We start from the raw sequence: 21,840 nt of genomic DNA, 5'->3' as shown, positions 1-21,840 counted from the left end.
TATTTCAGTTCTCATACCTTCGGTTACTCTCATGGACAATTCCCAGCTCCTCATGCCTTCCAGAATGTCTCTCCTGGCCTTGGGATCCTGGGAAGGTATCTGTAACACTCCCGGGATCAATAAACACAAAACCCAGCCTGTTAATCACTCTCAATTACTGGATTTAGTGTGTGTGTCCCACAGCAAAAGTCAAATAAATCAGTTTTGTGTTAAACCCACAGTGTGTTTATTATTTAAAATATCTGTAACACAAGTTAGTTCCTTTTGAAGTGCTCTCCCTCTCCCCTGTCTCCTCCATCCCCACCTCTATAAGATTAAGGTTTGGGAGTCATGGATTAAACAAAAAAAGTATTCAAGTACCTCAGTGATTTTAAAGTTGTTTATTAATTATTAAGTAGTTTATTCAGAAGAACCAGATTAAATATGATCATAAACTAAATGGATATAAAATTACACCTGACCCGTGACAGGTGAGAGTGGTTTTGACAGCAGTCTCTTGTTCGATGTTTGCAGCTGCTTTCTCTTTTGTTATGTCTTCTCAAGCTGACTGAGTGGTTAGGAAGTTAGGAATGTTTCTGCCGATGAGGACTGCCCCCTTTCCTTCTGAGCACCCGTTAAAATACATTATTTCTACAGGCTGGTAGTTTACCCCATGTCAATCACTTGTTCGATTTCCCCATCTGGTCAGTGACCAGAGGCGAGGTAGCCATGGTGTCACTCCCTCCCCTCCACCCTTATCCATCACTTTGCTTCAAGATCATCTTGCAGCTTATCTTGTGCTTGATACGCCACCTGTTAACTCCTGCCAGACACCTGTCTAGATTCTTCTTGGCTGTTATCTCTGCTAATCCCTGGCTCAGGCTGCTAAGAACTGTTTATTCAAAGTGAGAGAGAGCGACAGCAGAGACAAAGTAACAACCTTGTGTCAGACAGTCTTATGCAATACCTGCTGATTCTATAATAAATCTAATATTCTTAAAGATACATCTCTTACAGCACTCGTCTTTGAGAAGGAAGTATACTCACTGTTTGTGACTAACCTAATTATTTCTACACTAGAGGTTGTTTCCCTAATTTCTCAATTACTTACCGAAGATAACATACTAAAGTTACTGGAATTATCAGAATCATTGTGACAAAATATTAATCTGAATCACCCTAATTCAACTATACAGAATAACAGATGATAAATTTGTGTCCGGAACTTTCTGTGTAGAGATTTAACGAGCGATCGTGGAGGTGGTTTCTCCAAACCTCCCAGTGTTTCCTTCCTTCCTTCTCTCCCTCTCTAAGTTAGTCAGTCTCTTGTCCCGTTTTAGTTTCTGATTCTCTTCCTGCCCAATGTAACCCTGAGCTCATGTTTTACAAGGACCAAATATTTTGATAGCTTCCCAAACAGATCAGAGCCCTCCTGAAACAAAAACAAAAATTGCTGGAAAAACTCCCAGCATCTGTGGAGAGAAAGACAGAATTAACGTTTCAAGTCCGTATGACTGTTCTTCAGAGTCTTTCCACAGATGCAGTCAGACCTGCTGTGTTTTTCCAGCAATTTTTGTTTTTGTTTCAGATTTCCAGCATCCGCAGTATTTTGCTTTTTATCAGAGTCCTGCTCATTGATTTGATCCCAAAGTCTAACCTCTTAAATTAATTCATCTCAGTTGGGTAGCAGAAAATAACCTATTGCCTGTTTGGAGTATCAATGGCGATGCTGTTGCCCAGCAATCCTAGCGAAAGTCAATATGCCCTATTCACTCGACAGGACCCCAGTGCGCAGGCGCAGTGCTAGGCTGTATCTGGAGCGTGCGCATGTCACTTTGCTCAGAAGCCTGCGAGTGTGGAAGACGCTTTTATTCAGAGGGTGAGAGTCGGTGGGGGGGAGGGAGGAATGGAGCCGGGAATAGAGGGGAGGGAGGTGAGGCCTTATGTAAACACTAGGTGTAGGCCGAAATCCTGGATTAGAATCTCCATGTCCCGCGTTTGCAGCTCCTGCGTTTTTCCCCGGAACAGGCCCCAGTTAACGGCCGCCATCTTGGGGCAAGGGGCGGCGGGGCGCATGCGCAGTGGGTGTCTCACTGTTTCGGAGCCGGGACAATGGCCCATGACGTCACTGAGGAACCTCCTCTGGTTTGGGGGGAGCTGTGAACATGAGAATCAGGAGCAGGAATCGGCCATTCGGCCCCTCAAGCCTGCCCCACCATTCAATAAGATCGTGGCAGATCTGCTCCAGGCCTCAACTCCTCTTTGGTGCCAACTCCTCATAGCCTTCAACTCCGAAGTGGGGGCAACTTTGGACACAATGTCAGATTTTACTGGTTTGGAGACTGGGTCTTGCCTGGTGTTTTCTCACAGTGTATGCATTTGCTTAAAATATCTTTCAAAACTTAGGGGAAATGTCCTAATAACTGTTTGATAAGAATCTCTGCTGCTGGCGACCCTGCCACTCGTAATGACTTAACAGAGTCAGACAGTACAATTGTGCATGCACAGCATTGGTAGCAAACACAGCTGGCAAAGGGCAGGAAGCCGCCATCTTTAGAAGTGATGAGCAGCAGGTAGGGCATGCACTGTTATCACTGTCCCTTGCAGCAGGAGGAGGGAATGTTGTGTCTCCTGTCAATCCAAGATGTCCACCAATACTCATCTGCACATGCGCACTGCTCCAGAAATCCAATGACTTCACCGCTAAAGCCTGGAACCTGGAATGGGAGAAGAATGAAGAGAGGCAATATAGTCTAACACTCACAGCAATCTACAATGCATGCATGTTATTGTGACAGAGGGACAAAGTTTCCAACATGGCTGCAGTAAAAGATCCCACAAAGAAAAGATTTTACTTTCCCATCTGCAAATTCTCCCCTTCAAAACCCCTGTAAAAGGAGTTTCCAAAATCCATCAATGTCAGTTCAGGATAGAAATTCACAATATTCTCTCCTCCTGCTGACAGGGAAAACAGCGAATGTGCCCTGCCGCACATTGCCCCCTATAAAGATGGCAGTCGCTAACCTGGGTCTGCCATCAGCATACAACTGTGCATGTATCACACTGGTAGAAAAGAAAGCCAGGGGAGAGTGGTGTGAATTCTTATCCTGGACTGACAGTGATGGATGTTGGAAACTCCTTTTCCTTGGGGTCTGAAGGGGAGGAATTACCAACGACAAGTCAAATTAAGAAAACCAAGAGGATTGTCTCCTCTGAATCTCGAAACTCGACTGACACTTATGACTTTTGTGATCTCCTTTTACAGGGTGTTAGAAGATTTGAAGACTGCCAGGTTGTTCTCTGACTCAGTGCTTCTGATATCTTTCCAGCTTCAGGCTGCAGCAGGAGATTTTAAATTTGAAAACAGTGAAATTCTTTCAGAGGTGAGTGTTATTGAGCATTCTTGACAATTTAGAGTTTTTAGTGCTGAGCTCTGGTTCCATGGCTCAGGGGCTGGTGTGGCTCCCTTACTGTGGATCTCAAGCCATGTCCATCCATTGCTCTGTTTCACCTCTGCCCTCCCCGATCACCTCTCTGTCATTGTCTAACTTCCTCTGTCTCTTCTAATGGATGTGTTTTAACCATGTTTGATATTTTGCTGTTATTTCCACCAACTGTGTCTAAATGAGGTTTCCACTGCTGCCCACCCCCCCAGCTATTCACTACTGATTTACCAGCTTTATTTCCCCGCGATCAGGAATTGTTTTCTCCTTCATGAGAGATCATTTCTCTTCCACTTATAAACTTATTGATCATCAAATTCTGGTCTATTTTTATTCCCCATAATTCATTTTGCACACGCTGAAACATTAACTCTGTTGCTTTTTCTACAGTTACTGCCTGACCTGCTGAGTATTTCCAGCATTTGCGCTTTTTATTTGAGATTCCCAGTGGCTGCATTATTTTCCTTTTGTTTTATTGCAGACGTTTCTCACAGAACTGAATCTAAAAACAGAGATGGACCAATTAAGAACTGATTATTAGGTTGGGTGTTGGTTGCAGGGTTTGGCCCCTGGCCTCCATGGTAGGTGCTTATTCACATGATCATTGTGTGATTACAATACAGGAGGCCGTTCAGCCTGTCATGCCCATGCTGGCTTTCTGCAAGAGCAAATCGGCTAGTTGCATTCCCTTGCCCTTTCCGCATAGCCCAACTTTTACCTTCAGGTGCTTATCCAATTCCCTTTTGAAAGCCTTTGTTGCATCAGTTTAAGCTGGAGTGGAGATGGAGGAGAAGCTGCTGGGTTTAACCCTGAGTTCTTCGGAACCCAGAAATTTCCAATGTGAAATTGTCGAGGGAGGTGAGTTCCAGGGAGATCAGGTTGTTAAATGGACACTGTCCGTACAATGTAAAAGACTATTATTTTTGGAATAAATATTTCTATAGATGCTTTTAATTTATTTTACATATACATATTTTGAAAGTTTATTCTTGGGGTTTTGGTATCACTAACAAGACCAGCAGCAGAGATTACCCATCCCCAGTTACCTATGGAGAAGATGATGTTTGACCTTCCTGAACCGCTGCAGTCCGTGAGGTGAAGGTGCTCCCACGATGCTGTTAGGTAAGGAGTTACAGGATTTTCACCCAGTGATGATGAAGGGACAGTGATATATGTCCAAATGTGTATTTATATAGTGCCTTTTGTGTAATAGACCTTTCCAGGGTGTTTCACAGGTGTGTTATAAAGCAACATTTGACACTGAGCCACATAAGGACATATTAGGGCAGGTGACCAAAAGCTTGGTCATAAAGGTAAGTTTTAAGGAATATTTTAAAGGAGGAAAGTGAGATGGAAAGGCAGAGAGGTTTAAAGGGGAAACTGCAAAGCTTGGGGCCTTGGCAACTGAAAGAACAGCCACCAATGGTGGAGCGAATCAAATCAGAAATGCTCAAGGGGCAGGAATTAGATGAGTGCAGAGATCTCAAAGGGTCGTGGGGCTGCAGGAGAGTACAGAGATAGGGATGATCATAGCCATAGAGGGATTTGAAAACAAGGATGAGAATTTTAAAGTTTGGTGCTTAACTGAGAACTTTTGTAGGCAGCAAGCACTGGGTAATGGGTGAAGAAGACTTGATGCAAGGAAACACATCGGCAACAGAGTTTTGGATGAGCTCAAGATTACAGGGAGATTGAATATGGAAGGCCGGTCGCGAGTGTGTTGGGATAGTTAAGTCTAGAGGTAACAAAGGAATGGATGAATGTTTTAGACTCGGGTGGAGTCGGACGATGTGACTGAGGTGCAAAAAGGCAGTCTTGGTGATGATGCAGCTATGTGGTTGGAAGCGCATCATGAGTTCAAATATGACACCAATGTTGTAGACAGTCTGGCTCAGCCTCAGACATTTGCCAGGGAGAGGGATGGAGTCGGCGGTCAGGGAGAGGAGTTTGTAGTGGGGACTGAAGACAATGGCTTCAGTCTTTCCAATATTTAAATGGAGGAAATTTCTGCTTATCCAGTACTGGCTGCCGGACAAGTCAGAACGGTTTGTGAATTGGAGGGGAACTTGGAGTTGGAGGTGATGCAGACCAGGTGGCAGGTTACCTTCCCTGAAAGACGTTAGTGAACGAGTTAGGTTTACAACAATCTACATATACCTGCTCCCTTGGCCCTTCTGGGTTGAGGGTTTGGGAAGTTCTGTCGAAGTTCTGGTTGAGTTGTGGATACATAAAATCACTCTCCTTTATCCCCCTCACTCTCCCATCTCTCTCTCTTTCTCTCATCTCTCCCCCATAGAGACCAGAACCTTGTGGGAGGCCTGTTCCCTTCCCTGAAGGACATTAGTGAACCAGTTCGGTTTTTATGACAATCCAGCAGTTTTCATGGTCACTTTTTCCTAGTCCTGGCCCCACAAATTACCAGATTCATTCAGCTCAATTTCACAACCTGCCTTTGTGTTTTTGTGGATTTTCTCTCACTCCCTTTTTTCTGTTTTACATCAATTTCACAGGGTATTAGAAGAGGAGGATTTGCAGTTGGGAAACTCAAACTAAACATCATGTCAGGATCTGACAGTCTCCCAGTTTATCGCAATCTGAATATCATCATCAGATAGTGAACATGGAAGGAAAAAGCTCCGTTCACAGCGGAGAGAAACTGTACACATGTTCTGTCTGTGGGCAAAGCTTCAACTTTTCATCCAACCTGCAGAGACACAAGGACACCCGCACCACGGAGAAACCATGGAAATGTGAGGACTGTGCAAAGGGATTCAATTGTCCTGTTAAGCTGGAATCTCATTTGCACTTTCACACTGGAGAGAGGCTGTTCACCTGCTCTGAGTGTGGGAAGGGATTTACTCGTTCATCCCACCTGCTTCGGCACCAGTGTGTTCACACTGGGGAGAGGCCGTTCTCCTGCACCAGATGTGGAAAGGGATTCACTCGGACATGCCACCTCATGGCACACCAGCGTGTTCACACTGAGGAGAGACCTTTTAAATGTCCAGACTGCGGGAAGAGCTATAAAAGTTCCGGTGAATTGCTGTACCATCAGCGTGTTCACACTGATGAGAGACCGTTCAGGTGCTCTCACTGCGGAACTGGGTTCAGGCGATCATCTGACCTCACTGAACACCAGAGAACTCACACTGGGGAGAGGCCGTTCATCTGCACGGAGTGCGGGAAAGGATTCACTCAGTCATCCAGCCTGCTGAGACATCAGCGAGTTCACACTGAAGAGAGACCGTTCACCTGTCCTGAGTGTAGGATGGGATTCAGTAATTCATCCAACCTGCTGACCCACCAGCGCGTTCACACTGGGGAGAGGCCATTCACCTGCTCAGCATGTGGGAAGGGATTCACTCAGTCATTCAGCTTGCTGAGGCATCAGCGAGTACACACTGGGGAGAGGCCATTCACCTGCCCCGTGTGTGGGAAGGGATTCATTAGTTCAACCAACCTGCAGAGACACCAGAAGGTTCACACTGGGGAGAGACCTTTTAAATGCCCAGACTGCAGGAAATGCTATAAAAGCTCCCGGGAACTCATGTCCCATCAACAGATTCACGCTGAATAAATACCATTCAGGTGCTCTCAATGCGGGACTGAGTTCAGGAAGTCATCTTAACTCGCTGAAAACCAGTGAATCCACACTGCACAGAGTGTAAGGAGGGGTTCATTAATTGAACCAATCTGCTCAGATACAAGCAAGTTCACGAGTGATTGGATTTTGCTCTAAATCACATCCAGGATTGAATTATGTTCTTTGGGGTCTGTTTCTGCTGATGTTAATAAACTCCACCATAGTTATAGTCGTTAATATTCTGAATAGAAGCCAAATAAATCAGCTTTGTCTTAAACAAAGTGTGTTGAGTCTTTTTAGTGTCTCTGAAAAAAGTTAGTTCCTTTTGAAGTGCTCTCCCGCTCCCCTGTCTCCTCCTCCCTCACCTCCGAAAACTAGTGTGAGGAGCTCATGGAGCTTCTTTGTCTCTAAGATTGAGACAATCTGATCAGCTGCCTCTGCTGCTTTCTGCCCTTCCACTAGCTCACCGGGACAAACTGCCTTTAAAGTTACCCCCCCCACTTGATCCAAGAATGTCCCTCTTTCTCTAGGCTCCCTCCCATCTCCCCTCATACCCTCTCAGGGCTCATCTCGCCCATGAGAACCACCTCCTACTCCATCGACCCTATTCCCATGTAAATTGATCTTGTTAACAGTTCTCTCTCTTCAGTTGTTTTCCCGCTTTCCTTTAAATCTGCCACCATAACCACCTCCTCAAAACACAGACCCTTGTCTCCACTGTCCTTGCAAACTAAAGCCCCATTTCCAAACTCCCTTTCCTCTCCAAAGTCCAAGATCATTTTATCAACTCCCAATTATCTGTCCATCATTCCCGGAAGTCCGTATTTGAATCCCTTACAGCAGATTTCAGCCTCTGCCACAATACGGAAACAACTCTTCTCAAAGTCACAAATGACATCCCCTGTGACTGTGACAAAGGTTAATTAACCCTCCTTGTTCTTCTGGACCTGTCTGCAGCCTCGACATGGTTGACCACACAATCCTCCTGCACTTCTCCACTATCACCCACTGGTGGGACTACCCTCGCCTGGTTCCTTGTAATCTATCTAATCACAGCCAGAGGATCACCTTCAATGGCTTCTCTACCTGTTCCCACATAATTACCTCTGGTATGCACACCAAGGTCCCTCTGACTTTCCTTGGTCCTGCCATTCACAGTGTAATCCCTTGCCTTGTTAGCCCTCCCCATGTGCATTAATTCACACTTTTCCGGGTTGAATTCCATTTGCCACTGCTCTGCCCACCTGACCAGTCCATTGATAGTCTCGTTTGTGAAGCTAAAAACAAATGTGGTGCTATTTAAAATCAAACCACATGACGTGGGAGAAAATAAAAGGAAGACCTAAAGTAAACTCCCTTCCCCCACCTGCCAGCCCAGCACGCAGGTGCAGAAAGCGCTCCTGAGCTGAGCTGTCTGGAGCGATCTCTTTTTGGACCAAGCAGTCGCCGTAGTCAGTGGGTCCGGGAGGGGGGTGAGAATTCGCCGAGCGGCTTCTCGCTCTGGCCGGTGCTGTCAGCCGGTTGCCTGGAAACCTTGGCTCCAGGAGTCGGGGGACCAGGAACAATGGGTGGGAGCGGGGCTCCCATGTCCACGCGCTGGCCTGCAGACTGGAACCTGAGGACATCACCGTGGTTCAGAGTGATTCCAATTGGCTGATTCAGGCAGGGTTCCATTGTGGACGTCACAATGTGCAAGTTGGACGATGAGCTTCAGACTAAAACTTTCTGGGCAACATCTGTGAGGAAATCAATGCTTTCCCCTTTCCATTTCTTGTCTCATTCTGGGGATAAATTGGTGACTTGCAGGAACTGAAGGGAACTGAAGTGATTCCAAGGAGGGATTCCAGACTCTGAGAAGGTAAGCCGAGGTCTCGCTCTCTCTCTCTTAAAGACATTGACATCCTTTGCTCCTTCAACTTGACAAATTTATTTGTCTGGCTAAATTAGGCTGGCCTCCTTCCTAATTGTTTACAATTAAAGGAATGGCTTCCCTAAGAGATAGCCGATTTTTTAAGGGGACATTAAATTAATATAGGACAGAGATATGTTTAATATTGTCATAAGGTACATTTTAAATATGTTATTTATGGTTCTGTAAGAAAGTTCTTTTTTCATCTCATTATATAATACTGTTGCTATGTTATATATTTATCGTACTGAAAGAATCCAGTTGTCAATTTGAGTCCATGCTGACTCACTGTGGAACACTCAGCCCGATTCATCCTCTACATTCTTGTATCCTTGCATGGTTATTTCTTTCAAGTACCCATCCAATTTCATTTTAAAACCATTGATCTTCCACCACTCTTGTAGGCATCAGTTCCAGTTTATGACCACTTGTTATCTAAATAATGTCCTTTCTCATACACCCCTTCCCACTATATCCCTCATTAAGAGATACAGTACTATATATCACACATTTTTAGTCCACTTATATGTCATACTAGCAGCCTCCATAAACATTTTTGGTCTCTGATTCCAGGATGCAACACTGACCATGGTCTGTCGATCAGCATGAATCGCTCCATCTGGATAATTAGTAGGTTCAAAGTTGTGTGTGGCAAAGTATCTTGGATATGAACTTGAGGTGATGTAACCTACGGGGATATAAGACCAGGCACTGGAAGGTGGTGTTAGATTGGATTGTTCTTTCTTGGATGGCACAGACATGATGGACCGAATAGTCTTCTCTGCTATAAATATATTATGTACCTATGAGAGGGCAGATGGGACCCCAGTTTAACCTCTCATTTGAAATCCAGAGCCTCCGACAGTGCAGCATTCTCTCAGTACTGACATTGATTTAGAGAGGTGGAAAGGTTTAAGGAGGGAATCCCCGAGTTCAATCTCAGAGAAGTTTGAGGTAATTGATTTGGGGAAGGCTAACAAAGCAAAGGAAAACAGAACAAATGGTAGAATAGTGAGAAATATAGAGCAACAGAAGGATCCTGAACTGTTTGCCTTCAGATCCCTGAAGGTAACAGCATAGGTAGATGGGGTGGTTTAAAAAGCACGTGGAATATTTTTCTTTAATAGCCGAGGCCTGCGTCTCTCTAGCACTTTCTGCTTGTGTTTAAATCTAAATCCTTACGCTTGAAGTTAACAAACTGATTGGTTAAGGGGGCATCACAATAAAATACAGTAACTACCCACATATACTTTCGGTCAGTATGGGGTCAGTGCGCCTCCCGCCCCCACATTTCATCCAGGTCTGAGGAGCTTGGAGACTGGGATCCAGATGAGTAATGGCGGCCCCCAGCTCCCACAATCCCTCGCGCTGATGAAACCGCTCTATCCGCCGCAAGGTGGGCGATCCGGGACTGCGCATGTCCAAGGGAGAGGGAAGTTGCGTATGTGCGAGGGAAAGCACCTTCCTCCCAACATTATCTTCATGCTGAGATGTTGACCAATGGGAAGACTTGGAGGACCGGAAGTACACGGGTGCTCTAGCCAATCAGAACGCAGGCTTTGTGTCTCCAAGTAAAGACGAAACTTCCTCCTGTGTCCAAGATCTGTGAGTAAAACCATTTCTTTTCTCCCCCTTTCCATTTCTTTTCTCATTCTGAGTTTAAATTGTTGATTTGCAGGAAGTGAAAGGAAGTGAATCCAGGGAGGGTGCAGACTCTGGAAAGGTTGGCCCAGGTCTCTCTCTCTTAAAGACATTGACATCCTTTGCTCCCTCAGCTCGACACATTTTTCTGTCTGGCTAAAGGGATGGCCTCTTTCTTCAAGTTAATAACTAAGGGGATGGCTTCCCCAGGAGATGGCTGACATTTAAGGGACAATAAATTAATATTGAAAGAGTTATGTCGAGTGTTGTTATATGATACATATTAGAGATATTTATGGTTCTTTAATCATGTATAATTATTATTATTTCTATTCTTGTAATATATGAGGTGGTAACATTTTATATTTCCAACCATAGAGTCATTTTGGCATTTAGCGACTTGAGTCCATGCCAACTCTCCAAGACTAGCCTGGAGTCTCCAGGAATTGAAGACCATTCTTCAATTCAGTGCTGCGTGCAACCCTGGAGAAAATTCATCAGGAAATTAATAAAAATTGGGTTTTTTTGTAATTTTCTTAGAACATTTCACTTTGCCAGATATAAAAATATTGAAAATGTGTGTGGGGTGGAGGTGGGGTGTTGGGCGGCTGTGGAGGGCGTGGAAGGCTGCTTGGCTGACAGTTGAGCATCAACCAAGTTGATATTGAGTCTCTTTGCTTTCCAATTGCTGGAGGAAGGCAGTGCGCCACAAGGTTACCTGTGTCGGTTGATTAATGGCTGGAATGTGTAGGTAAATCATGCGGTGAAACCTCGAGGAATACATTCAACACAGTTGGCAAGCTTAGTCCTCATTCACTCTCCATAAAGCAATCCATGCAGTCCCATTCACCCTGTAGATTCTCATAGTCGTGCAAGTTTACTTCCATCAAATGCCTACTAATTTCATCCTCAAATCATTGTTAATATCTGCTTCTACCAGCATCGTAGGCAGCAAGTACCAAGTAAAGCCAAGAGTACAGTCTCTGTAACTCCGCATCAGAGTACAGTCTCTGTAACTTCGCATCAGAATACTGTCTCTGTAACTCCGCATCAGAGTACTGTCTCTGTAACTCCGCATCAGAGTACTGTCTCTGTAACTCGCATCAGAGTACTGTCTCTGTAACTCCGCATCAGAGTACTGTCGCTGTAACTCCGCATCAGAGTACTATCGCTGTAACTCCGCATCAGAGTACTGTCGCTGTAACTCCGCATCAGAGTACTGTCTCTGTAACTCCGAATCAGAGTACTGTCTCTGTAACTTCGCATCAGAGTACTGTCTCTGTAACTCCGCATCAGAGTACTGTCTCTGTAACTCCGCATCAGAGTACTGTCTTTGTAACTCCGCATCAGAGTACTGTCTCTGTAACTCCGCATCAGAGAACTGTCTCTGGAACTCCACATCAGAGAACTGTCTCTGGAACTCAGCATCAGAGTACTGTCTCTGGAACTCAGCATCAGAGTACTGTCTCTGTAACTCCGCATCAGAGTACTGTCTCTGTAACTCCGCAACAGAGTACTATCTCTGTAACTCCGCATCAGAGTACTGTCTCTGGAACTCCACATCAGAGAAGTGTCTCTGGAACTCAGCATCAGAGTACTGTCTCTGGAACTCAGCGTCAGAGTACTGCCTCTGGAACTCAGCGCCAGAGTACTGTCTCTGTAACTCCGCATCAGAGTACTGTCTCTGTAACTCCGCATCAGAGTACTGTCTCTGTAACTCCGCATCAGAGAACTGTCTCTGGAACTCCAGATCAGAGAACTGTCTCTGGAACTCAGCATCAGAGTACTGTCTCTGGAACTCAGCGCCAGAGTACTGTCTCAGGAACTCAGCGCCATAGTACTGTCTCTGGAACTCAGCGCCAGAGTACTGTCTCTGGAACTCAGCGCCAGAGTACTGTCTCTGGAACTCAGCGCCAGAGTACTGTCTCTGGAACTCAGCACCCGAGTACTGTCTGTGGAACTCAGCACCCGAGTACTGTCTGTGGAACTCAGCACCAGAGTACTGTCTCTGGAACTCAGCACCAGAGTACTGTCTCTGGAACTCAGCACCCGAGTACTGTCTCTGGAACTCAGCACTCGAGTACTGTCTCTGGAACTCAGCACCCGAGTACTGTCTCTGGAACTCAGCACCCGAGTACTGTCTCTGGAGCTCAGCACCCGAGTACTGTCTCTGGAGCTCAGCAACCGAGTACTGTCTGTGGAACTCAGCACCCGAGTACTGTCTGTGGAACTCAGCACCCGAGTACTGTCTGTGGAACTCAGCACCCGAGTACTGTCTGTGGAACTCAGCACCCGAGTACTGTCTGTGGAACTCAGCACCCGAGTACTGTCTGTGGAACTCAACACCCGAGTACTGTCTGTGGAACTCAGCACCCGAGTACTGTCTGTGGAACTCAGCACCCGAGTACTGTCTGTGGAACTCAGCACCCGAGTACTGTCTGTGGAACTCAGCACCCGAGTACTGTCTGTGGAACTCAGCACCCGAGTACTGTCTGTGGAACTAAGCACCAGGGTACTGTCTCTGGAACTCAGCACCCGAGTACTGTCTCTGGAACTCAGCACCCAAGTACTGTCTCTGGAGCTCAGCACCCGAGTACTGTCTCTGGAGCTCAGCAACCGAGTACTGTCTGTGGGACTCAGCACCCGAGTACTGTCTGTGGAACTCAGCACCCGAGTACTGTCTGTGGAACTCAGCACCCGAGTACTGTCTGTGGAACTCAGCACCAGAGTACTGTCTCTGGAACTCAGCACCCGAGTACTGTCTCTGGAGCTCAGCACCCGAGTACTGTCTCTGGAGCTCAGCAACCGAGTACTGTCTGTGGAACTCAGCACCCGAGTACTGTCTGTGGAACTCAGCACCCGAGTACTGTCTGTGGAACTCAGCACCCGAGTACTGTCTGTGGAACTCAGCACCCGAGTACTGTCTGTGGAACTCAGCACCCGAGTACTGTCTGTGGAACTAAGCATCAGAGTACTGTCTCTGGAACTCAGCACCCGAGTACTGTCTCTGGAACTCAGCACCCGAGTACTGTCTCTGGAGCTCAGCACCCGAGTACTGTCTCTGGAGCTCAGCAACCGAGTACTGTCTGTGGAACTCAGCACCCGAGTACTGTCTGTGGGACTCAGCACCCGAGTACTGTCTGTGGAACTCAGTACCCGAGTACTGTCTGTGGAACTCAGCACCCGAGTACTGTCTGTGGAACTCAGCACCCGAGTACTGTCTGTGGAACTCAGCACCCGAGTACTGTCTGTGGAACTCAGCACCCGAGTACTGTCTGTGGAACTCAGCACCCGAGTACTGTCTGTGGAACTCAGCACCCGAGTACTGTCTGTGGGACTCAGCACCCGAGTACTGTCTGTGGGACTCAGCACCCGAGTACTGTCTGTGGGACTCAGCACCCGAGTACTGTCTGTGGGACTCAGCACCCGAGTACTGTCTGTGGGACTCAGCACCCGAGTACTGTCTGTGGGACTCAGCACCCGAGTACTGTCTGTGGGACTCAGCACCCGAGTACTGTCTGTGGGACTCAGCACCCGAGTACTGTCTGTGGAACTCAGCACCCGAGTACTGTCTGTGGAACTCAGCACCCGAGTACTGTCTGTGGAACTCAGCACCCGAGTACTGTCTGTGGAACTCAGCACCCGAGTATGTCTGTGGGACTCAGCACCCGAGTATGTCTGTGGGACTCAGCACCCGAGTACTGTCTGTGGAACTCAGCACCCAAGTACTGTCTGTGGAACTCAGCACCAGAGTACTGTCTGTGGAACTCAGCATCAGAGTACTGTCTGTGGAACTCAGCACCCGAGTACTGTCTCTGGAACTCAGCACCCGAGTACTGTCTCTGGAACTCAGCACCCGAGTACTGTCTCTGGAGCTCAGCAACCGAGTACTGTCTGTGGAACTCAGCACCCGAGTACTGTCTGTGGAACTCAGCACCCGAGTACTGTCTGTGGAACTCAGCCCCCGAGTACTGTCTGTGGAACTCAGCATCCGAGTACTGTCTGTGGAACTCAGCACCCGAGTACTGTCTGTGGAACTCAGCACCCGAGTACTGTCTGTGGAACTCAGCACCCGAGTACTGTCTGTGGAACTCAGCACCCGAGTACTGTCTCTGGAGCTCAGCACCCGAGTACTGTCTCTGGAGCTCAGCAACCGAGTACTGTCTGTGGAACTCAGCACCCGAGTACTGTCTGTGGAACTCAGCACCCGAGTACTGTCTGTGGAACTCAGCACCCGAGTACTGTCTGTGGAACTCAGCACCCGAGTACTGTCTGTGGAACTCAGCACCCGAGTACTGTCTGTGGAACTCAGCACCCGAGTACTGTCTGTGGAACTCAGCACCCGAGTACTGTCTGTGGAACTCACCACCCGAGTACTGTCTGTGGAACTCACCACCCGAGTACTGTCTGTGGAACTCAGCACCCGAGTACTGTCTGTGGAACTCAGCACCCGAGTACTGTCTGTGGAACTCAGCATCCGAGTACTGTCTGTGGAACTCAGCATCCGAGTACTGTCTGTGGAACTCAGCACCCGAGTACTGTCTGTGGAACTCAGCACCCGAGTACTGTCTGTGGAACTCAGCACCCGAGTACTGTCTGTGGAACTCAGCACCCGAGTACTGTCTGTGGAACTCAGCACCCGAGTACTGTCTGTGGAACTAAGCATCAGAGTACTGTCTCTGGAACTCAGCACCCGAGTACTGTCTCTGGAACTCAGCACCCGAGTACTGTCTCTGGAGCTCAGCACCCGAGTACTGTCTCTGGAGCTCAGCAACCGAGTACTGTCTGTGGAACTCAGCACCCGAGTACTGTCTGTGGGACTCAGCACCCGAGTACTGTCTGTGGAACTCAGTACCCGAGTACTGTCTGTGGAACTCAGCACCCGAGTACTGTCTGTGGAACTCAGCACCCGAGTACTGTCTCTGGAACTCAGCACCCGAGTACTGTCTGTGGAACTCAGCACCCGAGTACTGTCTGTGGAACTCAGCACCCGAGTACTGTCTGTGGAACTCAGCACCCGAGTACTGTCTGTGGGACTCAGCACCCGAGTACTGTCTGTGGGACTCAGCACCCGAGTACTGTCTGTGGGACTCAGCACCCGAGTACTGTCTGTGGGACTCAGCACCCGAGTACTGTCTGTGGGACTCAGCACCCGAGTACTGTCTGTGGGACTCAGCACCCGAGTACTGTCTGTGGGACTCAGCACCCGAGTACTGTCTGTGGGACTCAGCAACCGAGTACTGTCTGTGGAACTCAGCACCCGAGTACTGTCTGTGGAACTCAGCACCCGAGTACTGTCTGTGGAACTCAGCACCCGAGTACTGTCTGTGGAACTCAGCACCCGAGTATGTCTGTGGGACTCAGCACCCGAGTACTGTCTGTGGAACTCAGCACCCGAGTACTGTCTGTGGAACTCAGCACCAGAGTACTGTCTGTGGAACTCAGCATCAGAGTACTGTCTGTGGAACTCAGCACCCGAGTACTGTCTCTGGAACTCAGCACCCGAGTACTGTCTCTGGAACTCAGCTCCCGAGTACTGTCTCTGGAGCTCAGCAACCGAGTACTGTCTGTGGAACTCAGCACCCGAGTACTGTCTGTGGAACTCAGCACCCGAGTACTGTCTGTGGAACTCAGCACCCGAGTACTATCTGTGGAACTCAGCACCCGAGTACTGTCTGTGGAACTCAGCACCCGAGTACTGTCTGTGGAACTCAGCACCCGAGTACTGTCTGTGGAACTCAGCACCCGAGTACTGTCTCTGGAGCTCAGCACCCGAGTACTGTCTCTGGAGCTCAGCAACCGAGTACTGTCTGTGGAACTCAGCACCCGAGTACTGTCTGTGGAACTCAGCACCCGAGTACTGTCTGTGGAACTCAGCACCCGAGTACTGTCTGTGGAACTCAGCACCCGAGTACTGTCTGTGGAACTCAGCACCCGAGTACTGTCTGTGGAACTCAGCACCCGAGTACTGTCTGTGGAACTCAGCACCCGAGTACTGTCTGTGGAACTCAGCACCCGAGTACTGTCTGTGGAACTCAGCACCCGAGTACTGTCTGTGGAACTCACCACCCGAGTACTGTCTGTGGAACTCACCACCCGAGTACTGTCTGTGGAACTCAGCACCCGAGTACTGTCTGTGGAACTCAGCACCCGAGTACTGTCTGTGGAACTCAGCATCCGAGTACTGTCTGTGGAACTCAGCATCCGAGTACTGTCTGTGGAACTCAGCATCCGAGTACTGTCTGTGGAACTCAGCATCAGAGTACTGTCTCTCTAACTCAGCATCAGAGTGCTGTCTCTCTAACTCAGCATCAGAGTGCTGTCTCTCTAACTCAGCATCAGAGTACTGTCCCTCTAACTCAGCATCAGAGTACCTTCTCTCTAGCTCAGTAGTAGAGTGCTGTCTCTCTAGCTCAGCATCAGAGTACTGTCCCTCTAACTCAGCATCAGAGTACTGTCCCTCTAACTCAGCATCAGAGTACTGTCCCTCTAACTCAGCATCAGAGTACTGTCCCTCTAGCTCAGTAGTAGAGCACTGTATCACTCAGCAATAGACTACTGTATCTCCAGCTCCATAATAGAGTATGGTTTCTCTCTATCAGTATTAGAGTACTGAATATTACACAAATTTTTAGTCCTGTGATAGATTTTCATGCCTCCATGTCCAGAACAGGAAGCGGAGAGTGTGGAACTGTCAATTAACATGATTTGCCACATTCAGGAGAATGCGGAGGGTGTACATTAGATAATGCAGAGTTAGAAAGGAGGGAAAGTGTGTGGGATGGAGATTTACACATTTTGGAACATAGGAGGGAAGAATGTTCCTTAGAAATTAGAATTGTCTGTTCTGAATTTTTATCCTAGACTGATGACATATGTGAACTCCTTTTACAGGATATTAGAAGGGGAAGATTTGCAAACAGAAATCTCAATACAAAAGTCACGTCAAGATCTGACAGTCACTCGATTCACAGGAACGGAACATCATCAGCCTTTGAATCTAGAAGGAGAAATGTTGGTCTGTTCTGTCAGCTTCAAAAAGTTTTAAACAGCTGTGTGACTGGAAAAGCATCGAGACACACACACACCCAAGTGAGAATTTTCCAGTCTACGACTGGAGTAACCTGAAGAAACACAAGGACACCTGCACTATGGAGAAACCGTGGAAATGTGGGGATTGTGGGAAGGGATTCCGTTCCCCATCTGTGCTGGAAATTCATCGACGCAGTCACACTGGGGAGAGGCCGTTCACCTGCTCCAAGTGTGGGAAGGGATTCACACGATTATCCACACTGCTGACACACCAGCGAGTTCACACTGGGGAGAGGCCATTCACCTGTGCTGAGTGCGGGAAGGGATTCACTCAGTCATCCCACCTGCTGATACACCAGCGAGTTCACACCGGGGAGAGGCCATTCACCTGCTCCTTGTGTGAGAAGGGTTTCAGTGATTCATCTACCCTGCAGACACACCAGCGAGTTCACACTGGGGAGAGACCATTCACTTGCTCCATGTGTGGGAAAGGATTCGCTCAGTCATCCAACCTGTATTCACATCAGCGAGTTCACACTGCAGAGAGGCCATTCACCTGCTCTGTGTGTGGGAAGAGGTTCCCTCACTCATCCAATCTGCTGAGACACCAGCAGGTTCACAGTGGGGAGGGGGCTTTCACCTGCTCTCAGTGTGGGAAGGGATTCAGTGATTCATCCAACCTATTTTCACACCAGCGGGTTCACACTGGGGAGAGGCCATTCATGTGCTTTGTGTGTGGGAAGGGATTTACTCAGTCATCCAGCCTGCAGACACACCAGCGAATTCACACTGGGGAGAGACCGTTCACCTGCTCTGTGTGCGGGAAGGGATTCAGTGATTCATCCAACCTGTTTTCACACCAGCGAGTTCACACTGGGGAGAGGCCGTTCCCCTGCTCTCAGTGCGGGAAGGGATTCACTCGGCTATCCAACCTGGTGACACACCAGCGAGTTCACAGTGGGGAGAAGCCATTTATCTGCTCCGAGTGTGGGAAGGGATTCACACAGTCACAACACCTGCTAAGACACCAGCAAGCTCACCAGTGCTTACAGAAGTTGGATTCTGCTGCTATTGCTGCTGTTAATCACATCCAGGACTGAACCATGTTCATTCTGAAAGTTGGGAGGGTCAGAGGGTTTCTTTCTGCTGGACTGGTCAGTTTCATGACTTTGCTTCCAGTGGGCTGATGCTCTTTGAATGTGGGAGAGCACATTTCCACTGAAATGATCCATAAAAGCTGATGAAGTACATTTATTTATCCTGGATAGTAAATAGTGTTGTTCCTACCACTACAGGTAGACCTAAAATAAATACATTTGTTTTTTTCCCATTGAGTCTATAGCACAGGGCTAGACCAGTTGCTCCATTGGTCTATGTCAGTATTTGTGCTCCACATGAGTCCACACCCACCTCTCTTCATCTCCCCCATCAGCATGTCCTTCTATTCCTTTCTCCCTCTTATTTGTACCTAGCTTCCCCTTAAATGTAGAGATAAAAACAAAAAAACTGCGGATGCTGGAAATCCAAAACAAAAACAGAATTACCTGGAAAAACTCAGCAGGTCTGGCAGCATCGGCGGAGAAGAAAAGAGTTGACGTTTTGAGTCCTCATGACCCTTCGACAGAACTAGTTCTGTCGAAGGGTCATGAGGACTCGAAACGTCAACTCTTTTCTTCTCCGCCGATGCTGCCAGACCTGCTGAGTTTTTCCAGGTAATTCTGTTTTTGTTTCCCCTTAAATGTATTCATGCTATTCATCTCAACCACTCACTGTGATAGCGAGTTCCACATTCTCACCACTCACTGGACAAAGAGGTTTCTCAAGAAATCCCCATTGGATTATTGAGCTTCTTCATAATCTTAAAGACTCCCATCAGGTTACCCTTCAGTTTTATCTTTTCTAGAGAAAAGCAGCCCCAGACTTTCCCGAGGGTTGAAATGCTCTCAGTTCTAGTATTATTCTTGTGAATATTTGTTGCTCCTTCTCCAGTGCCTCTACTTCCCTTTTCTAAATGGACATCAAAAATGTTAACAGTCCTCCCAGTGTAGTCTAACTGTGATTCGAAACAAGTTGAATATAACCTCCCTGCTTTTCAATTCTGTCCCTCTAGAAAGGAACCCTACATCGGAGCTACGCACTTTAGACAAGATGTGAAATTACACGAGAGGGCGCAGAGAAGAATCGTGAGAGTGCATTAGAGATGAGGGTCTTCAGTTAGTTGGAGAGACGGGACCAGCTGAAATTTCTGTCTTTAGATCATAGAGTCATTAGGGCAGAGGAGGAGGCCATGCAGCCCATCGAGTTCATGTCGACTCTCGGCAGAGCAAACTAGTCAGTCCCATTGCCCTGTTCTATCCCTGTTACCCTGAATGTTTATTTCCCTCAATTGTCCATCCAATTTCCTTTTGAAATTATTCATTGTCTCCTTTTCCACTGCCCTTATAAGCAGTGAGTTCCAGGTCATTCCCACTCACTGTGTAAAATATTCTTCCTCACATCCCCCTGCATCTCCTCCCTAAAAGCTTAAATCTGTGTCTCCCAAACCTTGTACCATCAGTTAATGGGAACAGCTTTTCTTTGTCCACCTTATGTAAACTTGTCATAATCTTGTACACCTCTATCAAATCTCCCCTGAACCTCCTTTACGCCAAGGAGAACAATCCCAGTTTGTCATCCAAAATAAAGAACAAACAGAATATGTTAATGCCTGGAATCAAATGGGCATTTACAGGTATTATGAAAATATTGTACCGGACAGTAAAGGAATTGGGATTACTCACTTTGATGTAGTTCAATGGAATATATCAATCCGGTATCCACGTACATTCTAGTGAAAGTCAAGGAAGTGTCGATGAGATGAACAAGTTGATAGCTTCATCTTGGAAATATTTGTATTCTTTGCTTATGTTCTTTTTTAGAAGAAAACCACATTTGATAGTCTGGCTAATCCCTAAACTATCAGCACCATATCAGGGGAGATAAGCAAAGATCTCGAGATTAACACCCACTTTCATCTTTCAATAAGAACACCTGAAAGTTCAGAATATGAGGCATGATATTGGAATACCGATTTGTGTGTACAGATGTAATTTGTTACTTGTGAAGCAACTAATGTGTAAATTCATGGTGAAAGGCACTGAAGAATGGGTTCCAAACATGGAGAGCTACTTGACAAACACCATGACATAAAATGGTTAACGTGGCCGGGGAAATGAGACAACATTTTGACATCATTAAGGCACTGACTCATATTCCATGGAGAAACTGACTTTAAAATAATCAGGATAGAATTAAACACACCGGTCACACTCAAAAGATGAATTAAAGTTAAAGGGATAAAAATTTTAGATTGGGAAAATCAAGGGCTTGGGAGAAATAATACTCAGTAAGAACTGTCCACAAGTTGGATAGGGGTAAAGAGAGAGCTGGAGAATCTTTGACATCCATGCTTGATAAGTTGCTTCTTGATGCTCTTTGTTATTCCTTATGTACTAGTACCATAGATCTCATGGAGCTCCTTCATGAGAGGAAAAGATCGAGTAGACGTTACTCCAGATGGGGCCAGAACAGAACTGGAAAATAATGGAGTGAAATTGAATGAGGGAGTCAGAGAGAGAGTACTGCTCCCCCTCAAGATGCGGGCTGTAAGAATCCTGGGGATCCACGCTTGGGGTTTTCTTGCTCATTAGCGAACAATAAAATAAATTCGATAACTGGCTGTGCATTTATTTTTAATTTTATTCTTACGCTTCTCCTGTTTTTATTCCTGTTGTGATTACGCTCTGAGTAAAGATGGTTGATAGGTGACAGGATGGGATATTGTGGTTTGGGTCTTCATTGACCAAATGTTTTATTGATCTGAAAGGTGTAAAAGGGGCCAAACTTTGGCAGAAGCCTAGCAGAGCTGAGAAGAAATGACTTGCTGGGTGTCCTTGGGCTGACATGGACAAGATGGGCCGAATGGCCTCCTTCTGTGCTTTAACTTTTTTATGGTTCTATGTGGGAACAGGGAGACAAACAAGCTCCCAGAGGACAGGGAAAACAAGAGTGCCTTGAATCTTAGGCGACACCTGGGTGTGAAGGCCATCATGTTTTCACTGCTTGGCCTGGGAATGCTGACTCCCTGTACCGGGGATGGAGTGTGGGGAAATCAATTGTTTCAGAGTTTGACGTGGCTTGGACGGGTACAGATGGATCAATGACAGATTTTTAATTGGTTCATTCAAATATTAGCTTGGCAATGATTGGGTTAA

At 47.0% G+C, this 21,840-nt stretch overlaps 1 protein-coding gene across 1 annotated transcript; it reads left to right on the top strand.

Moving 5' to 3' along the window:
• Nucleotides 1–1,792: 1,792 nt before the first annotated feature.
• LOC121270385 (gastrula zinc finger protein XlCGF57.1-like) lies at nucleotides 1,793–19,074 on the top strand. Its single transcript, XM_041175689.1, has 4 exons — nucleotides 1,793–1,858; nucleotides 3,245–3,362; nucleotides 5,933–6,926; nucleotides 17,808–19,074. The coding sequence occupies exons 3-4, from the start codon at nucleotides 6,043–6,045 to the stop codon at nucleotides 18,685–18,687; spliced, it is 1,764 nt and encodes a 587-aa protein (XP_041031623.1). The 5' UTR covers nucleotides 1,793–1,858; nucleotides 3,245–3,362; nucleotides 5,933–6,042; the 3' UTR covers nucleotides 18,688–19,074.
• The last annotated feature ends 2,766 nt before the right edge of the window (nucleotides 19,075–21,840 follow it).

This window comes from Carcharodon carcharias, chromosome 27 (genome assembly GCF_017639515.1).
Source record: "Carcharodon carcharias isolate sCarCar2 chromosome 27, sCarCar2.pri, whole genome shotgun sequence".
NCBI classification, from domain to species: Eukaryota; Metazoa; Chordata; class Chondrichthyes; order Lamniformes; family Lamnidae; genus Carcharodon; species Carcharodon carcharias.
This window is presented reverse-complemented; position numbering and strand designations above follow the sequence as displayed.